Source organism: Aquarana catesbeiana, linkage group LG10 (genome assembly GCF_042186555.1).
Source record: "Aquarana catesbeiana isolate 2022-GZ linkage group LG10, ASM4218655v1, whole genome shotgun sequence".
Taxonomy (NCBI): domain Eukaryota; kingdom Metazoa; phylum Chordata; class Amphibia; order Anura; family Ranidae; genus Aquarana; species Aquarana catesbeiana.
Genome location: NC_133333.1, coordinates 202,545,833 through 202,567,331, shown reverse-complemented (window position 1 = coordinate 202,567,331; position 21,499 = coordinate 202,545,833). Strand labels below are relative to the sequence as shown.

At 44.3% G+C, this 21,499-nt stretch overlaps 1 protein-coding gene across 1 annotated transcript in view; it reads right to left on the bottom strand.

Annotated features, from left to right (window-relative positions):
- Window positions 1-415: 415 nt before the first annotated feature.
- The window catches only part of LOC141111107 (nicotinamide N-methyltransferase-like), a 32,658-nt gene continuing 11,574 nt past the window's right edge, over window positions 416-21,499 (bottom strand). Inside the window, exons 2-3 of the mRNA XM_073603123.1 lie at window positions 5,623-5,830; window positions 416-2,303 (exon numbers count right to left, since the gene is read on the bottom strand). Of these exons, the coding sequence (XP_073459224.1) occupies window positions 1,871-2,303; window positions 5,623-5,830 (641 nt within the window). The 3' untranslated portion in view covers window positions 416-1,870. The remainder of the gene's footprint in view (window positions 2,304-5,622; window positions 5,831-21,499) is intronic.

Below are 21,499 nucleotides of genomic sequence, written 5' to 3'. Positions count from 1 at the left end.
AAAATCACGTTCAAGAGCAGTTCTTCTGACCACAAAAAACGCACATAGTGTGCATTTTTTACAATGTAGAGGTGAATGTAAGCTGGTGTAATTTTACAAAAATGTCCAAAACCACTGACTCTGCAAAAAGCTCAAAAATGCACACAAACTCTATAAAAAAACACTGTTAAAAGGGTGTTTTTAAAGCAGCGTTTTATTGCCAGTAACCCAGAAAGACTTTTTTGAATGTCCTGTGTGCCTGGAGTCTTAATTTAAAGATACATTACTCCACAGCACCTGCACCTAGAGAGGTCAGTGAGGGCTTGTTAGCTGTTTTACAATTTGTGGAGAGCACGCAATTACTTTAATGACCATAGCCTAGGATCAGATTAACATGAACTCCAGGAGGATAAAAAAAACACACACACACCATAAATGCAGTTATGTATTTATTACAACAATCATTAAAATTAATCTGGATAAATGTACTTTATTGGTTATTTGCAAGTTTTAAAAGCATGGATATAGTAATAGCTAATAATATTAATAAAAGATCAGTCTGGTGAAGATATGTGGGTTTTGACCCCAGTGCAGACGTTGGTTTCTTTCCCACCCATCTACTGCTGTGCCTAAACCCTCAAGCCCACGCTATACCACTCCTACTATTATGTTGAAGAAAGAGTTCTGCCCTCTGATTTGGCTACAATATTACAACACCCCTTGGCTTACATTTTCTACATAGTAAGTGTAAAGGCCCGCACACACGATACGAAAATTGGATGGAAAAATTTGTACGGCGAGCTGTCTGCTGATTTTTGGATCGTTAGTACAGTGCTTTCAACAGCCAGTTTGGCTTTTTCGTCAGACAAAAGCTGGATGTGCAGACTATAAATTTTTTGTCGGATGTGAACTCAACGTCCGATTTTCATTTCATTAGTACGGTTTTCGTACAAAAAAAATCGTAAGAGTAAAAGTACGCATGCTCAGAAACGAAAGCATACATACAAAACTATTCAACACATTACAGGGGGTCCCCGGGTTACAAACAAGATAGGGACTTTAGGTTTGTTCTTAAGTTGAATCTGTTTGTAAGTCAGAACAGGTACATTTTTTAAGTGTAGCTCCAGCCAAAAAAATCTATTTTTAAGTTTTGTAGATAGCATAGGGAAGGGTTATCACCCCTGTAACATTTGTTTTGCTGTCTGTGCCCCTGTTCAGAAGATTTCACCTCACTTTCTGTCCCAATGACAATTGGATTTTGAAAATTTGGGGTTATTAGGGAAATAAGGATTGGTGATAAAGCATCAGTGGAGACACCTTTTTCCCATATTAACTCTTACAGGAGTGAATTTCCCTTCCTAGGGGTAGATTTCATCTCACTTCCTGTTGTCTCCTTCCGTTTGTAAGTAGGAGTCGTTTGTAAGTCGGATGTTTGTAAGTAGGGGACCCCCTGTACTTCACTTCTGATGTTGAATTCTGTCGTATGAAAATTTTCTGATGGTGAGTAACCTCTTCACTTTCAATTTGAGACTAGCATGCAACAAAAAACTTACGAAAATTTGTCCAATAATCTGATCATGTGTACAAGGCTTTATACACTATGTGCAGGGGAAAATGGACAGAAAAGGTCCGGTATCAGCTGTGAATGCAGTTTCTATGCCACTGCACCTGTCTTTGAGTTATTAGCATCTAGCTTCTAGAACCACCTTGAAATTAATAAATGTTTACCAATATTAATGGAATAAACATTTTTATATATTTTAACTTGGCATAGGATTTAACTGATCTCTGCTGTTTAACTGTGTTAATTATATCAACCATTGGGAAAGCAACAGGATAAATTGCTAATTAGAACCTGGGTAGAAAAAAAATTATATAATTTTCCCTATGATCATGCTTTACAGGCATGGACAAAGTAATAGCCATCATGATGAAAGGTGTCCTTTACTGGTTTTTCAGTCCATGGAATGACCTTTAGTTTTACTATTTCATAGCCAGCCTCCTTAAATGCCATCTCCAGTTCTTCCTTAGTAATGGACAAAGAGAAAAACTTTTTATGACCAACATAATAATATGAACTCTTAAGCACACTCTGAATTACTATGTGACCCCCAGGTTTAATGAGGCTCTTGAGATTCCTCAAAACATTGGTGAAAGATTCTACATCTTTGCAGGGTGCTTCTAAACAGAGGCAACTAATCAGGCAGTCGGCTTGTGGTATGTCCTCCGGGTCAAATGGTTTTTTTTTCAGAGCATCACATTTCAGAACTTTTGTCACTGTTCTCCTTAGTTTTTCCTCCTTCTTCTTGCAGCTCTCATTGTCACTAAAAGAGGACATTGTAGTGTGTTATTATTACACGTTTCTAATAATCTTTATAGTAAATAAGCTCTATATGGATTGAAAGAAACCAGAGTACCTAGTACCAAGCTAAGTAAGAATCTTGTCTCCTTTAGCACCCTCTATTAGCACTGGAATGAGAAGAGTGGGTTCCACCAATTTAATTAAAGTGGTACTAAAGGTGATTTTGTTACTTGCTGTGCCCTTCCCCTCACCTAAATACTTACCCGAGTCCTGTATTGATCCAGCGATGTGCCCGTCTGCTGGTATTCTTTCCTCTTGCCCCACTCTCGCAAGCATGGCTGAAAGAAGCAGGAGCCATTGGCTCCTGCTGCTGTCAGTTAAATCCTGTGAGCAGAGAGTGGGGGGTGGGGCCGAACCAAGTTGTGTGTTTCAATGGACCCACATGTCTGCCCCCATAGCAAGTGTTTGCTATGTGGGCAGACACAGAAGAGGAGGAAGCCAAGATTGAGGGCAGGGAACCTGGGAAGGGGAGGTTCGGGGACCGTACCACAAGTTAGTTGCAATTTACATTTATACATTTTCTATATTTTACTTTGTGTGTAATTTTTTGAAGGTTTCTCCTAGGTGCAAGAAAATGATTATGCAGGTCAGTCCCTTTTACAGCACTACAGATAATATGAGAAAGGATTCTCACCTAGCCTTTAGCTGCTTTCTCCTCCTGTGGAAGCCATGTAAATATATTGGGAATATGGATTCTACATAACAGCAGTTACCCCTGTTTCAAAAAGGGGACATCTGGCAGGTTTAGGGCTTGTTCACCCCATATCAATTGAACTGCGTTGATCTGCAAACTATTGTTTTCTATGTGCCCTATATAGCACTCTCGGCAAATGTTGTTTTTGGATGCTTCTGTAGTCAAGGGAGCAGTGATTGATTGTTCTGGCCTGTTCGGGGTTTCACAGGCTGGGAGAGTCAAATGACCAGACTGAATATTTCTCATAGCCTAGACAACCTCTGGAGGGGAATGTTCAGATGGTGCCTAGGAGGCAATACATGGTCTGGAGCCCTACAGAGATCATTCTTTCCTCATCAGGGAGAGTTCCAAAGCCTCTGAGGCTGTTGCCTCCTGAGACAACCGGTGGACCGTGTAGCTGTTCTTTGAGGTATCAGCTGTGGCAGAGCTGAGAGCCCGAAGTGACCTTGAGAAGCTGGCTTTGGAACTTCACAATAAGGGCTCGGGTCTGGAGAAGGATTGCCACCCTCACTGGATTGTGTCTGAGGGAAGCTGAAAGTTGTGCAGCTATCCTGAGGACTTGTGAGTACTGTTCCTGAATTGTGATACTTGGAGACTGCATTACTTTGGAATGTAAGTGCTAGAGGTAGCCATAGACTGAGACAGCTCTCATAGTGCCTTAGAGTACAGGCCATTCCTCTGTGGCCCCAGTGGATCTGTGTATGCAAGCCTAGAGAAGAGAGTCCTCTTATTTTTGTGAAGGCAATTTTGAGTATCCCATGCTCTAACCCTCCTCCTGTTTGAAGTACTTAAAGCAATACATTTCAAAAAGACATAACCTAGACTAAGTTATTGGAGCTGGTGTGTCTATGGACTGGTGCTTGTGGGGACGGGCATCCTCTGTACTATTGGAAAGAACCAGCTATTCTGAGCAGCCCCTAGAGGGCTAGCACTACACTTATTTCCACCAAAACGCTGCGTTGAGGTGGGTGTTGGTGAAGTGCGTAAAAAAGCAGACACGCTGCTTTTATTGCAACATACCACACCTCACCTCATGTTAGTGCATTTCACTGCAATGCGGCAAAGAAGAGAATGAAAGTGTGTGACATTTCAATAAAGTTGTGTAGCGGTCATAATATATGTATAATATGATGTTGCATATATATGTTGTCATTTGGCGCCACCTAGCGGCCAAAATATAAAAGGACTGCATCTTTATTTTCTATTACTGTTCAGAAGTTGACATGGAAGTACTTTGTTTGTTTACCTCTGGACATTAACTTGACCTATCCAGAATGCTGAATAACTCCCATGAATCTTAAGGGAACAGACTGCATTGTGGGAAGCCTATAAAAGGGCTGGGAGCGGCCATCTTAGGTCTCTTGGACACGCATGGCCAGCCTGGGAGGAGCTGTGTGAAGTCTCCAGCACAGCGCGGCCTACCTCCACGGAGCAGGGATCCGAGCAGCGGCACTGTGATTTACCAGAGTGCTGGACTGATGGCGGGGCAAGACTGGAAAGGAGTCTGAGGGGCCTGTAGGAGTCATCTGGGAATTCCGGACCGTTTTATAGTGTGAAGCGGAGCAGCACAGCAGTGCCGGCCGGCCGGAGACAAAACCCTAAACATCTGAACGGAGTCCTCTGACAACACTGTCCTGGTTGGGTGAGAGGGCTGTTGCCTACAAGTTCATTGATGCATTTTTATACATACGTGTACACAAGACAGAGTTGCTGGGACCCTTAGTTCCACAAGCAGATTCAAGAGGATTTAGTACTGAATCTCTAGCATTAAATTTAGTTAAAGTGCCACAACACCAGAGCCTGGTTTTCATATTCTCAGTATACTTTGATGAGAAGTCATTAACCCTTGGATTACAAAATTATCTTGTTTGCTAGCAGAAGAAAAGAAGATAAAGAAAGACTGTTCAGTAACACAAGGCCTTGTGTCCCCTTACTATATAGGGGTAGTGTGATATTATTAGAGGGAGCTCCCAAATTGTGGTACTATATTTAATCAAGTTATCATTTGGTTTAGTATAGCCAATAAGTGCGCAGGAGATAGGACAGTGCTCAGAGTGAGATAGATTCACTCTGAAGGATGTCCTATTTGCTTTGCTATACCATTTATACGTTACTTCAGACAATTTATACCTGTATTATATTCTTGTAATATAAAGTTAAGTTGACTGTCAGATTATGTTGGTCTGATTGTACAACTATTGTAATACATCCCTTTAAAGTAATTACAGTAAACAAAGATTTACTTAAGTATAGCTGTATGGGTGTTATTTTCTTTGTATCCTCAAGTAAGTGAAGATCAAGGTAAAGACAAACAGGTATACTATATTGTGCACTGTGAATTTGTTTTAAGGTTTTGTGGTTATCACACACTATTACACATGATGGAACCTGAAGTGTCAGAGGTAGGGATAGCTTCAAGGGTCTGGGATGGCCAGTGGGAAAATGAACAAATTAGCAGCTCCTACGGGAGTAGTGCGCTACAGTTGAGAAAAAAAAAGATAGATAGTGTAATATATACAAACTAGTCAGGGAGGGCAGGACTGCTGTTACACAAACACATTATCCTAATAACACAATTGTGACACACCTGTTACCTTCCAGCTCACACACAAACTTGACAATTTTAGTCCAGTCTAATGCATCGGGATCCTTCCTCAGCCACTTCTGTAGCTGTGCTCGGTTTTGCTCAAGAAAGTCGGAAGTGATGATATTATTGAAAGCTTCACAAGCAGAGAGAAGCTGATAAATTGTGGGTCCAGCTCCAAAGTCAATTAGTAGGTCTCCTTTAACACCACCTTAGGGGACAAAAAAAGAGAGTGTAACTTTTTGTTTAGAAGCATAGAGGAGTCGAGGTGAAATCAGATTTATTCTGATAACACTGTGGTTAATGTATAACATACTTCTATGTGTGTTGTAGTAAGCAGTGCCCTGTGTAACAAACTGAATATCTTAATATTGACCTACCACATGGATTTTGTGCTAAGTCCTTTTCACCTCTGTTTTAAATGACAGTCTTTAACACTGAATGACCAAAGGATCCAAAGGATGAATATTTGAAAAGCTTTTCAATAGTAAATTAAGCAGGTTCTAAAAGAGTAAATACTATGGGGGGAGATTTACTAAAACTGGAGAACACAGAATCTGGTGCAGCTGTGCATGGGAGCCAATGAGCTCCCATGCAGCACTGCACCAGATTCTATGTGCTCCGGTTTTAGTAAACCTCTCCCTATATGTGCTAAAAATATGTTTAAAACAAGGGAACAAGAACTACACACTGGCTGGAATTTTGTTCTATGACTCTGAAGCCTCTGTGAATAGCAAAATGTGGCTTGCCGCCTTTGAAATCTTACATCAAACTGCTTCAAAAGGGGGGCTAAAGCTCTTTGGCCCTATTTCCCTTGCGGGTCACAGGAGTGCACTCAGTTTTGCACTCCTGTGACCCGTATTCAGACAACAGCAGGCTATAGTCTGGCTATAGTCACTCAGCCGGTCCAGGCTCTTTCATTTCAGGATACCACCAGATGCCTGACAGGCAGCTGGCTCAGCCTCTCGGCATTGCTGCTGAGATTCTCCTACACAGCTTGGTGCTCCAGGGAGTGCTGGAGGGGTAGAGCAGAAAACCAGTGACTGATAGTCACCAGCTCTCTGCTCACTAAAGACCGAGAACTGAGTGATCAGTGGTCTTTAATCACTCAGTTCTTGATTATAGAGGAGGCATGGGGCAGATGCAGCATTGGATCAATGCTGCACATATCTTCCAACAGTCAGCATCTTCAGCATTCCTCATTATCTATTTGATAGCAGTATCAAAAGTGATACACGTATATAATGAAAATGAACGTCATGATGACCCTTCTAACTTCCTTCACTTGCCTCACAAATTACACCTAGTTCTATTTCCCTTTTTCCTTCAATAATTTTAATATTTGCTACAGTACCGGGAATATCTTTCTATATATATATATATATATATATATATATAGTATCTCACAAAAGTGAGTACACCCCTCACATTTTTGTAAATATTTTATTATATCTTTTTATGTGACAACACTGAAGAAATGACACTTTGCTACAATATAAAGTAGTGAGTATACAGCTTGTATAACAGTGTAAATTTGCTGTCCCCTCAAAATAACTCAACACACAGCCATTAATGTCTAAAACGCTGGCAACAAAAGTGAGTACACCCCTAAGTGAAAATGTCCAAATTGGGCCCAAACTGTCAATATTTTGTGTGGTCACCATTATTTTCCAGCACTGCCTTAACCCTCTTGGGCATGGAGTTCACCAGAGCTTCACAGGTTGCCACTGGAGTCCTCTGCCACTCCTCCATGACGACATCACGGAGCTAGTGGATGTTAGAGACCTTGCACTCCTCCACCTTCTGTTTTAGGATGCCCCACAGATGCTCAATAGGGTTTAGGTCTGGAGACATGCTTGGCCAGCCCATCACATTTACCCTCAGCTTCTTTAGCAAGGCAGTGGTTGTCTTGGAGGTGTGTTTGGGGTTCTTATTATGTTTGAATATTGCCCTGCAGCCCAGTCTCCAAAGGGAGAGGATCATGCTTGGCTTCAGTAAGTCACAGTACATGTTGGCATTCATGGTTCGCTCAATGAACTGTAGCTCCCCAATGCCGGCAGCACTCATGCAGTCCCAGACCATGACACTCCCACCACCATGCTTGACTGTAGGCAAGACACACTTGTCTTTGTACTCCTCACCTGGTTGCGGCCACACACGCTTGACACCATCTGAACCAAATAAGTTTATCTTGGTCTCATCAGACCACGTGACATGGTTACAGTAATCAATGTCCTTAGTCTGCTTGTTTTCAGCAAACTGTTTGTGGGCTTTCTTGTGCGTCATCTTTAGAAGAGGCTTCCTTCTGGGACGACTGCCATGCAGACCAATTTGATGCAGCGTGCGGCGTATGGTCTAGGCACTGACAGGCTGATCCCCCACCCCTTCAACCTCTGCAGCAATGCTGGCAGCCCTCATGCGTCTATTTCACAAAGACAACCTCTGGATATGACGCTGAGCACATGAAGTCTTGCCACAGATTCTCAATTGGATTTAGGTCTGGACTTTGACTGGGCCATTCTAACACATGAATATGCTTTGATCTAAACCATTTAATTGTAGCTCTAGCTGTATGTATAGGGTGGTTGTCTTGCTGGAGGGTGAACCTTTGCCCCAGTCTCAAGTCTTTTGCAGACGCTAACAGGTATTTTTTTAAGATTGCCCTGTATTTGGCTCCGTCCATCTTCCTATCAACTATGACCAGCTTCCCTGTCGAAAAAAAGCATCCCCATAGCATGCTGCTGCCACCACCATGTTTCACAGTGGGGATGGTGTGTTCAGGGTGCTGTGCAGTGTGAGTTTTTCGCCACACATAGCATTTTGCTTTAAGGCCAAAATATTACATTTTGGTCTCTTTGGACCAGAGCACCTTCTTCCACATGTTTGCTGTGTCCCCCACATGGCTTCTCACAAACTGCAAACGGGACTTCTTATGGCTTTCTTTCAACAATGGCTTTCTTCTTGCCACTCTTCCATAAAGACCAGATTTGTGGAGTGCATGACTAATAGTTGTCCTGTGGACAGATTCTCCCACCTGAGCTGTGGATCTCTGCAGCTCCTCCAGTGTTACCAGGGGCCTCTTGGCTGCTTCTCTGATTAATTCTCTCCTTGACCAGCCTGTCAGTTTAGGTGGACGGCCATGTCTTGGTGGGTTTACAGTTGTGCCATACTCTTTCCATTTTTGGATAAGGGATTGAACAGTGCTCCATGAGATGTTCAAAGCTTGGGATATTTTTTTTTATGATCTAACCCTGCTTTAAACTTCTCCACAACTTTATCCCTGACCTGTCTGATGTGTTCCTTGGCCTTCACGATGCTGTTTGTTCACTAAGGTTTTCTAACAAACCTCTGAGGGCTTCACAGAACAGCTGTATTTATACTGAGATTAAATTACACACAGGTGGATTCTATTTACTAATTAGGTGACTTCTGACGGCAATTGGTTCCACTAGATTTTAGTTAAGGGTATCAGAGTAAAGGGAGCTGAATACAAATGCATGCCACACTTTTCAGATATTTATTTGTAAAAAATGTTGAAAACCATTTATCATTTTCCTTTCACTTCACAATTATGTGCCACTTTGTGTTGGTCAATCACATAAAATCCCAATAAAATACATTTATGTTTTTAATTGCAACATGAGGAAATGTGGAAAATTTTGAGAGGTATGAATACTTTTTCAAGGCACTATATATATATATATATATGTATTTATATGTATGGCACTGTATGTATATGTGTATATATGTATATATATATATATATATATATATATATATATATATATATATATATATATATACAGTATTTCACGAAAGTGAGTACGCTCCTCACGTTTTTGTAAAAATTTTATTATATCTTTTCAAGTGACAACACTGAATAAATGACACTTTGCTACAATGTAAAGTAGTGAGTGTACAGCTTGTATAACAGTGTAAATTTACTGTCCCCTAAAAATAACTGAACACATAGTCAGTCATTAATGTCTAAACCACTGGCAACAAAAGTGAGTACACCCCTAAGTGAAAATTTCCAAATTAGGCCCAATTAGCCATTTTCCCTTCCCGTTGTCATGTGACTCGTTAGTGTTACAAGGTCTCAGGTGTGAATGGGGAGTAGGTGTGTTAAATTTGGTGTTGTCGCTCTCACTCTCTCATACTGGTCCCTGGAAGTTCAACATGGCACCTCATGGCAAAGAACTCTGAGGATCTGAAAAAAAGAATTGTTGCTCTACATAAAGATGGCCTAGGCCAGGGCCGGCCCTACCATGGGACCCGATGGAGCCATGGTTCCAGGTGGCACATTCAGGGGGGTGGCAAATTGCCTCCCGCCAGCCAGCCCGTTCCGCCCGCTCCTCTGCGGATCCCACTGGGAGGATCCGCCGAGAAAAGTCCCCCATCGGATACTGTCCGCCCTGTACTGCGCAGGCGCAGCGCTTGCGCAGTACGGAGGACAAAGGAGACGCCGAAAGTCTCCAAACATGAACAGCTGTTCATGAGCTCTACACGGCGCCTGCGCTTCAGATTACATTGAGCCACACGCTCCCGCTGTTGATGTTAGGAGACTTTCGGCGTGTCCTTTGTCCTCCGTACTGCGCAAGTGCAGTACAGGGCGGAGACTATGCGATGGGGGACCTTTTTCGGCAGAACACCTGGCTCCTCACAGTGGGATTAGCAGCAGTGGAAAGTGACAATCCACAATGTGTGCCTGGTGACGTGGCAAGCGACAATCCGGTACGTGTGGCAGGTGACATGGCAAGCGACAATCCGGTATGTGTGGCAGGTGGAGTTGTGGCAAGTGACAATCCGCAATGTGTGGCAGGTGGTGTCGTTGAAAGTGACAATCCGCAATGTGTGGTGGGTGGCGTCGTGGCAAGTGACAATCAGCAATGTGTGGCAGGTGGAGTAGTGGCAAGTGACAACCTGCAATGTGTGGCAGGTGGCGCTGCGACAATCGGCAATGTGTGGCAGGTGGTGCCGTGGCAAGTGACAATCCGCAATGTGTGGCAGGTGGAGTCGTGGCAAGTGACAATCCGCAATGTGTGGCAGGTGGTGTTGTGGCAAGTGACAATCCCCAATGTGAGGCAGGTGGCGTCACGGCAATCCGCAGTGTGTGGCGGGTGGCGTCATGGCAAGTGACAATCTGCAACGTGTGGCAGGTGGAGTTGTGGCAAGTGACAATCCGCAATGTGTGGCAGGTGGCGTCGTGGCAAGTGACAATCCGCATCTGAAGGCAGGTGACATTGGCAAGTGACACGCTCGGGGCTCCCACTGATTCTGCATTATGGTGAGTTGAACTATTTTATTGTATATAACAATGTAATAATAGAAATATTGCACTTCAATCATTTTTTTTGCGATATGACACTGCATCGCTTTAACTGACAATTACGCGGTCGCGCGACATTGCACACAAACAAAATTTACGCCCTTTTTTTCCCACAAATAGAGCTTTCTTTTGGTGGTATTTGATCACCTCTGCGGTTTGTATTTTTACAGGTCCTCTTTATACTCCTTTACATGTATAGAGCCATGGCAGGTCCTCTTTGTACTTCTATATACATGTATAGAGCCATGACAGGTCCTCTTATACTTCTATATACATGTATAGAGCCATGACAGGTCCACTTTAGTTACCATGATATAAAATAATGGATGTGGGGGCATTTTGGTGGGCGTGATTTTTTTTGGGGGGGGGGGGCAGCATTTCATTCTTGGTACCAGGCAGCACAATGTCTTGGGCCGGCACTGGCCTAGGCTATAAGAAGATTGCCAAGACCCTGAAACTGAGCTGCAGCACAGTGGCCAAGACTAGGGATGAGCTTCGAGTTCGAGTCGAACTCATGTTCGACTCGAACATTGGCTGTTCGCAAGTTCGCCGAACAGCGAACAATTTGGGGTGTTCGCGGCAAATTCGAATGCCGCAGAACACCCTTTAAAAGTCTATGGGAGAAATCAAAAGTGCTCATTTTAAAGGCTAATATGCAAGTTATTGTCATAAAAAGTGTTTGGGGACCCAGGTCCTGCCCCAGGGGACAAGGATCAATGCAAAAAAAAGTTTTAAAAACGGCCGTTTTTTCAGGAGCAGTGATTTTAATAATGCTTCTCAACTTCTTTGGTCGACCATGGCGAGGACTGCTGTCCTGTTAAACCACTGCATGGTCTTGGCTAGGGATGAGCGGAACACCCCCCTGTTCGGTTCGCACCAGAACATGCGAACAGGAAAAAAGTTTGTTCGAACACGCGAACACCGTTAAAGTCTATGGGACACGAACATGAATAATCAAAAGTGCTAATTTTAAAGGCTAATATGCAAGTTATTGTCATAAAAAGTGTTTGGGGACCTGGGTCCTGCCCCAGGGGACATGGATCAATGCAAAAAAAAGTTTTAAAAACGGCCGTTTTTTCAGGAGCAATTATTTTAATAATGCTTAAAGTCAAACAATAAAAGTGTAATATCCCTTTAAATTTCGTACCTGGGGGGTGTCTATAGTATGCCTGTAAAGGGGCGCATGTTTCCTGTGTTTAGAACAGTCTGACAGCAAAATGACATTTTGAAGGAAAAAACTCATTTAAAACTACCCGCGGCTATTGCATTGCCGACAATACACATAGAAGTTCATTGATAAAAACGGCATGGGAATTCCCCAAAGGGAATTAAAAAAAAAAATTAAAAAAAAAAATGACGTGGGAGTCCCCCTAAATTCCATACCAGGCCCTTCAGGTCTAATATGGATATTAAGGGGAACCCCGGCCAAAATTTAAAAAAAAAAATGACGTGGGGTTCCCCCTAAATTCCATACCAGACCCTTCAGGTCTGGTATGGATTTTAAGGGGAACCCCGCGCCAAAAAAAAAAAAAAAAAAAACGGCGTGGGGTCCCCCCAAAAATCCATACCAGACCCTTATCCGAGCACGCAACCTGGCAGGCCGCAGGAAAAGAGGGGGGGACGAGAGTGCGGCCCCCCCCTCCTGAACCGTACCAGGCCACATGCCCTCAACATTGGGAGGGTGCTTTGGGGTAGCCCCCCAAAACACCTTGTCCCCATGTTGATGAGGACAAGGGCCTCATCCCCACAACCCTGGCCGGTGGTTGTGGGGGTCTGCGGGCGGGGGGCTTATCGGAATCTGGAAGCCCCCTTTAACAAGGGGACCCCCAGATCCCGGCCCCCCCCTGTGTGAAATGGTAAGGGGGTACAAAAGTACCCCTACCATTTCACTAAAAAACTGTCAAAAAATGTTAAAAATGACAAGAGACAGTTTTTGACAATTCCTTTATTTAAATACTTCTTTCTTCTATCTTCCTTCATCTTCTGGTTCTTCTGGTTCTTCTGGCTCTTCTGGTTCTTCGTCCGGCGTTCTCGTCCAGCATCTCCTCCGCGGCGTCTTCTATCTTCTTCTCCTCGGGCCACTCCGCACCCATGGCATGGGGGGGAGGCTCCCGCTCTTCTTCTTTTCTTCTTTTCTTCATTTTCTTCTCCGGGCCGCTCCTCACACATGCTAGCATGGAGGGAGGCTCCCGCTGTGTGACGGCGCTCCTCGTCTGACAGTTCTTAAATAACGGGGGGCGGGGCCACCCGGTGACCCCGCCCCCTCTGACGCACGGTGACTTGACGGGACTTCCCTGTGACGTCACGGGGAATGCCACAGGGAAGTCCCGTCATGTCCCGTGCGTCAGAGGGGGCGGGGTCACCGGGTGGCCCCGCCCCCCGTTATTTAAGAACTGTCAGACGAGGAGCGCCGTCACACAGCGAGAGCCTCCCTCCATGCTAGCATGGATGCGGAGCGGCCCGGAGAAGAAAATGAAGAAGAGAAGAAGAGAAGAAGAGAAGAAGATGAAGAAGAAGAGAAGAGCGGGAGCCTCCCCCCATGCCATGGGTGCGGAGCGGCCCGAGGAGAAGAAGATAGAAGACGCCGCGGAGGAGATGCTGGACGAGAACGCCGGACGAAGAACCAGAAGAGCCAGAAGAACCAGAAGAACCAGAAGATGAAGGAAGATAGAAGAAAGAAGAAGTATTTAAATAAAGGAATTGTCAAAAACTGTCTCTTGTCATTTTTAACATTTTTGACAGTTTTTTAGTGAAATGGTAGGGGTACTTTTGTACCCCCTTACCATTTCACACAGGGGGGGGCCGGGATCTGGAGGTCCCCTTGTTAAAGGGGGCTTCCAGATTCTGATAAGCCCCCCGCCCGCAGACCCCCACAACCACCGGCCAGGGTTGTGGGGATGAGGCCCTTGTCCTCATCAACATGGGGACAAGGTGTTTTGGGGGGCTACCCCAAAGCACCCTCCCAATGTTGAGGGCATGTGGCCTGGTACGGTTCAGGAGGGAGGGGGGGCCGCACTCTCATCCCCCCCTCTTTTCCTGCGGCCTGCCAGGTTGCGTGCTCGGATAAGGGTCTGGTATGGATTTTTGGGGGGACCCCACGTCATTTTTTTTTTTTAATTTTGGCCGGGGTTCCCCTTAATATCCATACCAGACCTGAAGGGCCTGGTATGGAATTTAGGGGGAACCCCACGTCATTTTTTTTTTTTAATTTTGGCCGGGGTTCCCCTTAATATCCATACCAGACCTGAAGGGCCTGGTATGGAATTTAGGGGGACTCCCACGTCATTTTTTTTTTTTTAATTTTGGTTCGGGGTTCCCCTTTGGGGAATTCCCATGCCGTTTTTATCAATGAACTTCTATGTGTATTGTCGGCAATGCAATAGCCGCGGGTAGTTTTAAATGAGTTTTTTCCTTCAAAATGTCATTTTGCTGTCAGACTGTTCTAAACACAGGAAACATGCGCCCCTTTACAGGCATACTATAGACACCCCCCAGGTACGAAATTTAAAGGGATATTACACTTTTATTGTTTGACTTTAAGCATTATTAAAATCATTGCTCCTGAAAAAACGGCCGTTTTTAAAACTTTTTTTTGCATTGATCCATGTCCCCTGGGGCAGGACCCAGGTCCCCAAACACTTTTTATGACAATAACTTGCATATTAGCCTTTAAAATTAGCACTTTTGATTATTCATGTTCGTGTCCCATAGACTTTAACGGTGTTCGCGTGTTCGAACGAACTTTTTTCCTGTTCGCATGTTCTGGTGCGAACCGAACAGGGGGGTGTTCGGCTCATCCCTAGCCAAGACCATGCAGTGGTTTAACAGGACAGCAGTCCTCGCCATGGTCGACCAAAGAAGTTGAGTGCTCAGCGTCATATCCAGAGGTTGTCTTTGGGAAATAGACGTATGAGTGCTGCCAGTATTGCTGCAAAGGTTGAAGGGGTAGGGGATCAGCCTGTCAGTGCTCAGACCATACGCCGCACACTGCATCATATTGGTCTGCATGGCTGTCGTCCCAGAAGGAAGCCTCTTCTGAAGATGATGTACAAGAAAGCCCACAAACAGTTTGCTGAAGACAAGCAGACTAAGGACATGGATTACTGGAACCATGTCCTGTGGTCCGATGAGACCAAGATGAACTTATTAGGTTCAGATGGTGTCAAGCATGTGTGGCAGCAACCAGGTGAGGAGTACAAAGACAAATGTGTGTCTTGCCTACAGTCAAGCATGGTGGTGTTATGGGCTGGGGCTGCATGAGTGCTGCCAGCACTGGGGAGCTAAGCATGTCTTCAGGCCTAAACCCTATTGAGCATCTGTGGGTCATCCTCAAATGGAAGGTGGAGGAGCGCAAGTTCTCTAACATCCACCAGCTCCGTGATGTTGTCATGGAGGAGTGGAAGAGAACTTCAGTGGCAACCTGTGAAGCTCTGGTGAACTCCATGCCCAAGAGGATTAAGGCAGTGCTGGAAAATAATGGTGGCCACACAAAATATTGACACTTTGGGCCCATTTGGATATTTTCACTTAGGGGTGTTCTCACTTTTTTTGGCCAGTGGTTTAGACATTAATGGTTGTGTGTTGAGTTATTTTGAGGGGACAGCAAATTTACACTGTTATACAAGCTGTGCACTCACTACTTTACATTGTAGCAAAGTTTCATTTTTTCATTGTTGTCACATGAAAAGATATAATAAAACATGTACAATGTGAGGGGTGTACTCACTTTTGTAAGATACCAAATATATATATATCTGTTTAGATATATATATATATCTATATATATATATATCGATATATATATATATATATATAGAGAGAGAGAGAGAGAGAGAGAGAGAGAGAGATACATATATATATATATATATATATATATATATATATATATATATATCTATCTATCTATCTATATCTATATATCTGTGTGTATATATATATATATATATATATATATATATATATATATATCTGTGTGTATATATATATATATAGCTATAGATATAGATATATATCTATATCTATATATATATATATATTTAGACATAGATATACAGTCGTGCTCAAAAATTTGCATAGAGACAAGGAGAAAGGCGCCTCTGAATGTGGACGTTTGTAAAACTTTAATAAAACATACAGTTTAACAACTCACATTTATGTGGTGAATACAGGCATGTGGGTCCCAACAAGGGTAAGTCCTGGTGATGTCCCTGCTTCCTGCTTCCTCAATCATCCACGCACTGACACTGTCTGTGTGGATATCCAACGCTGTAGATGAAAAGCCGGCTGCTGTGGAAGGACTCAGAACGAGGTGTGAGGCACAAAGGCAAGGGTGGCAGCAAGGGATGACGTCACACATAATGGACACGTTTCGTGAGCATGCGCTCTGCGATATTCCGCCAACCCGCGCTCAATTTCAAATGGAAAAAAAAGATCCCGCCTCCCCCATGAAACAAGAACCAATATGTAGTGTATTTATATGATAGTGGAAATTTCGATGCCTTCGTTGATACCACCAGGCGAAAGGACATCGAGGTTGTAAATCCAGAATATTTCTCTGGCACAAAGTTTCTTAAAGTGTTCGGCCAACGGGAGAGAGCTGGGTATCCTGTCTTGCATAGGAGGGGCCCTGATCCTTCTCTGCTGCAGTTTTCCTTCCAGGTCCCCTCCTTGTGACTGTACAAGAGAAGCAGCACATCATTAAGCTTAGGTGGGGACCTGGAAGGAAAGTTGTAGCAGAGAAGGATCTGGCCACCTCCTATGCAAGACAGGATACCCAGCTCTCTCCCGGTGGCCAGACGCTTTAAGAAACTTTGTGCCAGAGAAACATTCTGGATTTACAACCTCAATGTCCTTTCACCTGGTGGTATCAACGAAGGCATCGAAATTTCCACTATCATATAAATACACTACATATTGGTCCTTATTTCATGGAGGAGGCGGGATCTTATTTTTTGAAAAAAGGGGCTGGAATATGGCAGCACACATGCTCATGAAACGTGTCCATTACGTGTGACGTCATCCCTTGCTGCCACCCTTGCTTTTTTGCGCCTCACGCCTCGTTCTGAGTCCTTCGACAGCAGCCGGCTTTTCATCTACAGCGGTGGATATCCACACAGACAGTGCCAGTGCGTGGATGATCGAGGAAGCAGGAAGCAGGAACATCACCAGGGCTTACCATTGTTGGGACCCACATGCCTGTATTCACCACATAAATGTGAGTTGTTAAACCGTATGTTTTATTAAAGTTTTAGAAACATCTACACTCAGAAGCGCCTCTCTCCTTGTCACTTGCAATGTTTGGAACCTGGTTTCTGTTCCTATATGATTGCAGCCTTGAGATCTCTGGACTTTTTATTTCCCATATATTAATAATTACCTACATGGACTAAAATAGACTGTGTATTTCACAACAGACTTTTGTTGCTATTGGGAGATTTACGATTCTAAGATATTGCGCCTTTACTTGTATTTTTTTTTCAAACGTTTGCATACCCTGCCATAGATTGTGAAATTTTGGCATTAACCAATTGCCGACATTTGACAGCGGCAGAATGTTTCCCCTGCGCGAATCACAGTAGGTGTAAGGCACCCGTCGCGTCACAGAGGAGCTGATGCTTGTGCCCGGCAGGGGCGATGTCCACCGGGCATCCTCGATCACTCCTGACAGAGCAGGAACGAGGATCTGTGTGTGTAAACTAGGGATGAGCTTGAAGTTCGAGTCAAACCCATGTTCGACTCGAACATCGCATGTTTGATCATTCGTCGAATTGCGAACGTTATGGGCCGTTCGCGCCAATTTAGAGTGGCGCATCACAGCCCATAATTCACTGCGGCATTGCAGTGCATTGCTGGCTGATGATTGGCCAAGCATGCACTATGACCTGCATGCTAGGCCAATCATAGCGCCATCTGTACAGAGAGCCGTAATTGGCCAAGGCCAGGGTGGCTTTGGCCAATTATGGCTCAGGGGGTTTAGTACACGCCCCACACTGTATAAGGTCGCCTGCGGCAGCGGAGAGATAGACAGAGAGACAATGTCATTTGATTTAAGTTAGAGTAGGCAGGCGAATCAGTTAGCTGCACTTACAGTGCATTGTGTATATATATGCATCCCAGGTGTTGTGTATATATATATATATATATATATATATATATATATATATATATATACACTGTATTCAGTTTAGCTAGATCCGTTCCTGTTATTCTCTTCCTACTGCCAGGCAGGCAGGTGTTTTTACAGTATTTACAGCTACCAGAAGAAAATTGCTGGTGTTCTTCTGATCCTCTTAGTACCACAGGCAGACAGCTACAGTATTTACAGTTAGTGTAGTGCGTCCTCTGCACAGTGTGCACCTAAAGCGAGACTCTGCACAATCACAACGCGAGACACCAGCACTGGATTAACACCTGTTGTATGCTTTGAGGAATCCCACAAAGGACGCCTTTTTTCACTTATAGTGCACCGGGGACTTACCCATATGAACTGTTTACTATCATAGAACCATTTGCATGGCACGTGTGTTTAGCACTTTTCAGAGTGACCTCTTCATAGGGCACTTGTCACTTTGTTATTTGCAACGTTTGTAGAACAACATTTTAATATTTATTTATTTAGCACTAGACACTTTAGAATTTTTTGCATGTCACGTGTGATGTATTTATTGCAACTTTGCGTTTTCTAGTGTTTAGACACAGACCGCTTCATGCTCTTAGCAGTGATTAATACTGTTTTTTCCTTTTGAGGGAATATAGCACTAGACACCTTGGATGCGATTTATTGCACTCATTATGCTTCTCATGTTTAAATCACCAGTCACTTTAACCCACAGGAGTGGTAATAACTGCCATACATATTTCACTTAAAGGAATACACACGTGACACTTTTGATAAAACTGTATATATGCAGACATTTCTTCTGCAACTTTGGGACAGCGCCACACTCACACACTTTTCTTTTTTCACTTTTTCCGCTCATTCCACCCCCTGTGGAGTAGGGATGAGCTTCGTGTTCGAGTCGAACCCATGTTCGACTCGAACATCGGCTGTTCGCCCGTTTGCCGAATTGCGAACGATATGGGCCGTTCGCGCTAAATTCGTGTGGCGCGTCACGGCCCATAATTCACTGCGGCATCGCAGTGCATTGCTGGCTGATGATTGGCCAAGCATGCACTATGACCCGCATGCTTGGCCAATCACAGCGCCGTCAGTAGAGAGAGCTGTAATTGGCCAAAGCCAGGGTGGCTTTGGCCAATTATGGCTCAGGGGATTTAGTACACACCCCACACTATATAAGGCCGCCTGCACGGCGGCCCTGTGTAGTGTGTGTTCCGGTGTGCTGAGAGATAGAGAGAGAGAGAGACAGTGTCATTTGATTTGAGTTAGATAGATTAGGCAGAACAGTCAGTCAGTCAGCTGCACTTACAGTGTATTGTGTATATATATGCATCCCAGGTGTTGCATATATATATATATATACACTGTATTCAGTTTAGCTAGATCCGTTCCTGTTATCTTCTATCTAGACTATTTACATTTAATGCAGTGCGTCCTGCTCACAGTGTTTAGCTAGATCCGTTCCTGCTATTTACATTTAGTGCAGTGCGTCCTGCTCACAGTGTTCAGCTAGATCCGTTCCTGTTATCTTCTAGACTATTTACATTTAGTGCAGTGCGTCCTGCTCACAGTGTTCAGCTAGATCCGTTCCTGCAATTTACATTTAGTGCAGTGCGTCCTGCTCACAGTGTTCAGCTAGATCCGTTCCTGCTATTTACATTTAGTGCAGTGCGTCCTGCTCACAGTGTTCAGCTAGATCCGTTCCTGCTATTTACATTTAGTGCAGTGCGTCCTGCTCACAGTGTTCAGCTAGATCCGTTCCTGTTATTTACATTTAGTGCAGTGCGTCCTGCTCACAGTGTTCAGCTAGATCCGTTCCTGCTATTTACATTTAGTGCAGTGCGTCCTGCTCACAGTGTTCAGCTAGATCCGTTCCTGCTATTTACATTTAGTGCAGTGCGTCCTGCTCACAGTGTTCAGCTAGATCCGTTCCTGTTATCTTCTAGACTATTTACATTTAGTGCAGTGCGTCCTGCTCACAGTGTTCAGCTAGATCCGTTCCTGTTATTTACATTTAGTGCAGTGCGTCCTGCTCACAGTGTTCAGCTAGATCCGTTCCTGCTATTTACATTTAGTGCAGTGCGTCCTGCTCACAGTGTTCAGCTAGAGCCGTTCCTGCTATTTACATTTAGTGCAGTGCGTCCTGCTCACAGTGTTCAGCTAGATCCGTTCCTGTTATCTTCTAGACTATTTACATTTAGTGCAGTGCGTCCTGCTCACAGTGTTCAGCTAGATCCGTTCCTGCTATTTACATTTAGTGCAGTGCGTCCTGCTCACAGTGTTCAGCTAGATCCGTTCCTGTTATCTTCTAGACTATTTACATTTAGTGCAGTGCGTCCTGCTCACAGTGTTCAGCTAGATCCGTTCCTGTTATCTTCTAGACTATTTACATTTAGTGCAGTGCGTCCTGCTCACAGTGTTCAGCTAGATCCGTTCCTGTTATCTTCTAGACTATTTACATTTAGTGCAGTGCGTCCTGCTCACAGTGTTCAGCTAGATCCGTTCCTGTTATCTTCTAGACTATTTACATTTAGTGCAGTGCGTCCTGCTCACAGTGTTCAGCTAGATCCGTTCCTGTTATCTTCCTACTGACAGGCAGGCTTGTCTGGTTACAGTATATAAAGCTACCTGAAGAAATCGTGGTATCGAGGAGAAGGACCAATACTGGCTGGCAACCCTCCTTGATCCACGTTACAAGGGTAAGGTTGCGGACCTTATCTTGCCATCGCAGAGGGAGCAGAGGATGAAACATCTTCGGGAGGCCTTGCAGAAAGGTCTGTGCAACGCGTTCCCAGAGACTGGGAGGTTACAAACTCCTGTTTCTGGACAACGTGTTGCTGAGGCTTCGGTCAGTCAAAGAAGGAGCGGTGGAGAAGGTGGCCGTCTGACCGATGCGTTCAGACAATTTTTTGGTCCGCAGCCCCAAGGTATGATCGGTTCCAGCAACCATCGCCAGCGTCTGTTTTACATGGTGCAGGAATACCTAGGGGCAAGATCAGACTTGGACACCTTTCCCACCGAAAATCCTCTGGGTTACTGGGTCTTGAGGATGGATCACTGGCCAGAGCTTGCACAGTATGCAATTGAGCTACTGGCCTGTCCTGCATCCAGCGTTCTTTCGGAACGCACATTCAGTGCTGCTGGAGGCGTGGTAACCGATCACAGGGTGCATCTGTCCACCGACTCGGTCGATCGGCTGACCTTCATAAAAATGAATGAGTCTTGGATCACCACCAGCTACCAAGCACCTGATGCTGATGTAACCGAATAATTTTTTTTGAAATCTCAGATCCCTTCAAAGACTGCCTATGCTGATGCTGAGTGACTATCCCTGAGTAATTATCCTCTTCCTCCTCAATCATCACGCTGATAACTTGTAAGAACATTTTTGGTTCTGGGCGCCACCACCAGTGCCTAAGGCACAATTTTTCAGC